The 5,927-nt window shown below is 43.4% G+C and overlaps 1 protein-coding gene across 1 annotated transcript; it reads right to left on the minus strand.

The window, feature by feature from the left end:
* Positions 1–259: 259 nt before the first annotated feature.
* LOC135529351 (enhancer of filamentation 1-like) lies at positions 260–734 on the minus strand (the record flags this gene model as incomplete). Its single annotated transcript, XM_064958134.1, has 1 exon — positions 260–734. A coding segment is annotated over exon 1 (392 nt), but the record flags the coding sequence as incomplete, so codon positions are not given.
* Between the last annotated feature and the right edge of the window lie 5,193 nt (positions 735–5,927).

Consider the following 5,927-nt stretch of genomic DNA (forward strand, 5'->3'; position numbering starts at 1 on the left):
CTTCTGTTGCCAGGAGACCGGCTTTAGCTGAGCAGTTAGTCTTTTTCTCTCTTTCTCTCTGTCTGTCTGCCCCCCTCTCTCTATCCTATCCAGCCCTCTGTCTGTCTGCCCCCCCCTCTCTCTATCCTATCCAGCCCTCTGCCTGTCTGCCCCCCCCTCTCTCTCTATCCTATCCAGCCCTCTGTCTGTCTGCCCCCCTCTCTCTATCCAGCCCTCTGTCTGTCTGCAACCTCTCCCCCTCACTCTCCAGTTCTCTTACCTTGCTGGGGGTGTTGTCTGCAGCCAGGGCATTCCTCTGAGGGGGACCTGGTACACATCTTGTCCCAGGGGTACCTGGTAGATCCCTTGCTGCCCCGGGCTCTGGAGGGACGGGGGCACCTGGTACAGCCCCTGGGACGATGACACGGCCTTCTGCTGGTAGGCCGAGCCTATAGGTGATGATTGGGCGATAGGGGACTGGGCGTCGAACATTGGACCAATCAGCAGCTTGAGGCGGTTGCCCGGGGCGATGCCCTGGCGTCCGTGTAGCGAGCAGAGCCACCACCCCTCCAGGCCACCCGTGTTTTGCTCAATGATTGTTAAGATGTCCCCTTTCCGGAAGGCCAACTCCTCCGGGGACTCGGGGACGTTGTCGTATAATGCCTTGGCCATCAGGTTCTACAGAGAGAAGAGAGGTCAGTCTACTGTCAGGAACATACCGGACTGGGATATGTTCCGGGTTGCCTCTGAGAATAACATTGACGTATACACGGACATGGTGACTGAGTTCATCAGAAAGTGTTTAGGGGATGTTGTTCCCACTGTGACTATTAAAACCTACCCAAACCAAAAACCGTGGATAAATGGCAGCATTCGCGCATAACTGAAAGGTGCAAACCACCGCATTTAACCATGGCAAGGAGACTGGGAATATGGTTGAATACAAACAGTGTAGTTATTCCCTATGTAAGGCAATCAAACAGTCAAAACGTCAGTACAGAGACAAAGTGGAGTCGCAATTCAACGGCTCAGACACAAGATGTATGTGGCTGGGCCTCCAGACAATCAACACGGACAACCTAAACACCTTCTTCACCCGCTTTGAGGATAACACAGCGCCACAGATGCAGCCCACTCTGTTAAAAAAGAGGAGTTTACAGTAAACAACGTAGTACCGTTAAAGAAGAGGAGTTTACAGTAAACAACGTAGTACCGTTAAAGAAGAGAGGAGTTTACAGTAAACAACGTAGTACCGTTAAAGAAGAGAGGAGTTTACAGCAAACAACGTAGTACCGTTAAAAAAGAGGAGTCTACAGTAAACAACGTAGTACCGTTAAAGAAGAGAGGAGTTTACAGTAAACAAAGTAGTACCGTTAAAGAAGAGAGGAGTCTACAGTAAACAGCATAGTACCGTTAAAAATGAGGAGTCTACAGTAAACAACGTAGTACTGTTAAAAAAGAGAGGAGTTTACAGTAAACAACGTAGTACCATTAAAGAAGAGGAGTCTACAGTAAACAACGTAGTACCGTTAAAGACGAGAGGAGTTTACAGTAAACAACGTAGTACTGTTAAAGAAGAGGAGTTTACAGTAAACAATGTAGTACCGTTAAAGAAGAGAGGAGTTTACAGTAAACAACGTAGAACCGTTAAAGAAGAGAGGAGTCTATAGTAAAAAGCATAGTACCGTTAAAAAAGAGAAGTCTACAGTAAACAACGTAGTACTGTTAAAGAAGAGAGGAGTTTACAGTAAACAACGTAGTATCGTTAAAGAAGAGAGGAGTCTACAGTAAACAACGTAGTACTGTTAAAGAAGAGGAGTTTACAGTAACCAATGTAGTACTGTTAAAGAAGAGGAGTCTACAGTAAACAACGTAGTACTGTTAAAGAAGAGAGGAGTCTATAGTAAACAGCATAGTACCGTTAAAAAAGAGGAGTCTACAGTAAACAACGTAGTACCGTTAAAGAAGAGGAGTTTACAGTAAACAATGTAGTACCGTTAAAGAAGAGAGGAGTCTACAGTAAACAAAGTAGTACCGTTAAAGAAGAGAGGAGTTTACAGTAAACAACGCAGTACCGTTAAAGAAGAGAGGAGTCTATTGTAAACAACGTAGTACCGTTATAGAAGAGAGGAGTTTACAGTAAAAAACGTATTACCGTTAATGAAGAGAGGAGTTTAAAGTAAACAACGTAGTACCGTTAAAGAAGAGAGGAGTCTATAGTAAACAACGTAGTACCGTTAAAGAAGAGAGGAGTCTACAGTAAACAAAGTAGTACCGTTATAGAAGAGAGGAGTTTACAGTAAAAAACGTATTACCGTTAATGAAGAGAGGAGTTTAAAGTAAACAACGTAGTACCGTTAAAGAAGAGAGGAGTCTATAGTAAACAACGTAGTACCGTTAAAGAAGAGAGGAGTCTACAGTAAACAAAGTAGTACCGTTAAAGAAGAGAGGAGTTTACAGTAAACAACGCAGTACCGTTAAAGAAGAGAGGAGTCTATTGTAAACAACGTAGTACCGTTAAAGAAGAGAGGAGTCTACAGTAAACAAAGTAGTACCGTTAAAGAAGAGAGGAGTTTAAAGTAAACAACGTAGTACCGTTAAAGAAGAGAGGAGTCTACAGTAAACAACGTAGTACCGTTAAAGAAGAGAGGAGTCTACAGTAAACAACGTAGTACCGTTAAAGAAGAGAGGAGTCTACAGTAAACAACGTAGTACCGTTAAAGAAGAGAGGAGTCTACAGTAAACAACGTAGTACCGTTAAAGAAGAGAGGAGTCTACAGTAAACAACGTAGTACCATTAAAGAAGAAAGGAGTCTACAGTAAACAACGTAGTACTGTTAAAGAAGAGATCAGTCTACAGGAAGCAGCATACAGTTTAGTTTATAGCCTAGGTTTAGCCCGTCACTGCTTTTAACAACATATCATAGACGGTACTGAACATTGTATTAGCCTAATGCTATGTAAAATATCATAGACTGTACAAAAACAGTGTATTAGCCTAATGCTATCTACAATATCATAGACTGTACTGAACATTGTATTAGCCTAATGCTATCTAAAATATCATAGACTGTACTGAACATTACATTAGCCTAATGTTATCTTACACATGTAACATGACGGTCTTCTAGTCCAGGGGTTCCCAACTTTTTGAGTTGTGACCACCATAATCCCTCGACCCATCTGGGCCCCAGCCCGACCCACAGTTTGGGAACCACTGTTCTAGTCTATGTGGCTCTTATCCACAGTTAGACCTAGGGTGAACTGTCGCATTTGTGCTTTGCAGAACTTGCAATTACCATGCAAAATTCTATTAGCTCCGATGCCAGATGTCTTTTTGACTGATTTGAATTTGATAGGATTTTCTCTCAGTCTTTGCAGGGCATGGTGACCCAACCGGTTGGTTGTTGTGGTGGAGTGTGGTCATAGGAAGGGATAATGGTTCCTAACCACAGCACTAGAAATAGGAAACCCCTAAGGGTTGCTGCTACTGTGTCTATGGGGGACAGACACGTGGTAAACCGACATTCAGTTCAAAACAAATACGCATACATACCGTCTGCACTATAGGCTAGCATAGCAATAAAATGGCTATCAAATATCCTTATCATCACATCCCAAGCAGAGATAAACCCCCCAGTGGGACTGGCAGGATTGAGCTCACCGTGTAACACAAGTCCACCAGACTTACTGTTAATTTTAAATCCGCTTTTCTACATACACAGCATAGTCAGTGTGCTTTACTGCTATTTACTTGCTACGAGAGCAGAGAACCTGAGCTGAGCTACGCTATCAATGAACCTGAGCTGGGCTGGGCTAGCAGAGAACCTGAGATGGGCTGGGCTAGCAGAGAACCTGGGCAGGGTTATCAGAGAACCTAGGCTGGGCTAGCAGAGAATCTAAGCTGGGCTATGCTAGCAGAGAACCTGTGCTGGGCTAGCAGATAATCTAACCTGCGCTTGTCTAGCAGAGAACCTGACCTGGGCTTGTCTAGCAGAGAACCTGGGCTGGGCTAGCAGAGAACCTGAGCTGGGCTGTGCTATCATAGAACCTGGGCTGAGCTGGACAAGGCTATCAAAGAACTAGGGCTGGTCTGGCCTGGGCTACTCTATCAGAGAATCTGGGCTGAGCTGGGTTACTCTGTCAGAGGTTCTCTGCTTGGTTGGCAGAGAACCTGGGCTGGGCTATAAGAGAACCTGGGCTGGGCTATCAGAGAACCTGGGCTGAGCTGAGCTGGGCAAGCAGAGAACCTGGGCTGGGCTGGACTATCAGAGAGCCTGGGCTTGACTGGGCTATCAGAGAACCTGGGCTGGAATGGGCTGGGCTATCAGAGAACTAGGGCTGGGCTACTCTATCAGAGAACCTGGGCTGACACAGTACAGGATCATTCATTGCCGTAACTAACAGCTCATTCTACAGTAACAAACAGCTCGTTTTACAGTAACAAATAGCTTGTTCTACAGTACAACCAGCTCATTATACACTAACGAACAGATCATTCTACCGTAAATCAGCCTGTTCTACAGTAACAAACAGCTCGTTATACCGTAACAAACAGCTCGTTATACAGTAACAAGTTCTCACAATAACAAACAGCTCATTCTACAGTAACAACTACCGTAATAAACAGCTCGTTCTACAGTAACAAACAGCTTGTTCTACAGTAACAAACAGCTCGTTCTACAATAACAAACAGCTCGTTCTACAGTAACAACTACCGTAACAAACAGCTCGTTCTACAGTAAAAAGTTCTACAATAACAAACAGCTCATTCTACAGTAACAACTACCGTAACAAACAGCTCATTCTACAATAACAAACAACTTGTTCTACAATAACAAACAGCTCGTTCTACAGTAACAAACAGCTCGTTCTACAGTAACAAACAGCTCGTTCTACAGTAACAAACAGCTCGTTCTACAGTAACAAACAGCTCGTTCTACAGTAACAAACAGCTCGTTCTACAGTAACAAACAGCTCGTTCTACAATAACAAACAGCTCGTTCTACAATAACAAACAGCTCGTTCTACAGTAACAAACAGCTCGTTCTACAATAACAAACAGCTCGTTCTGCAATAACAAACAGCTCGTTCTACAATAACAAACAGCTCGTTCTGCAATAACAAACAGCTCGCTCTACAATAACAAACAGCTCGCTCTAAAATAACAAACAGCTGCTCTACAGTAACAAACAGCTCGTTCTGCAATAACAAACAGCTCGTTCTACAGTAACAAACAGCTCGCTCTGCAATAACAAACAGCTCGCTCTGCAATAACAAACAGCTCGTTCTACAATAACAAACAGCTCGCTCTACAGTAACAAACAGCTCGTTCTACAGTAACAAACAGCTTGTTCTACAATAACAAACAGCTCGTTCTACAATAACAAACAGCTCGCTCTACAATAACAAACAGCTCGCTCTACAGTAACAAACAGCTCGTTCTACAGTAACAAACAGCTCGTTCTACAGTAACAAACAGCTCGCTCTACAGTAACAAACAGCTCGTTCTACAATAACAAACAGCTCTGTTCTACAGTAACAAACAGCTCGTTCTACAGTAACAAACAGCTCGTTCTACAATAACAAACAGCTCGTTCTACAATAACAAACAGCTCGTTCTACAGTAACAAACAGCCTGCGTTCTACAATAACAAACAGCCTCGTTCTACAGTAACAAACAGCTCATTCTACAATAACAAACAGCCTCGTTCTACAGTAACAAACAGCTTGCTCTACAGTAACAAACAGCTCGCTTCTACAGTAACAAACAGCTCGCTTCTACAGTAACAAACAGCCTCGCTCTGCAATAACAAACAGCTCGTTCTACAATAACAAACAGCTCGTTCTACAGTAACAAACAGCTCGTTCTACAATAACAAACAGCTCGCTCTACAGTAACAAACAGCTCGTTCTACAATAACAAACAGCTCGTTCTACAGTAACAA

Source organism: Oncorhynchus masou, unplaced genomic scaffold (genome assembly GCF_036934945.1).
Source record: "Oncorhynchus masou masou isolate Uvic2021 unplaced genomic scaffold, UVic_Omas_1.1 unplaced_scaffold_11439, whole genome shotgun sequence".
NCBI classification, from domain to species: Eukaryota; Metazoa; Chordata; class Actinopteri; order Salmoniformes; family Salmonidae; genus Oncorhynchus; species Oncorhynchus masou.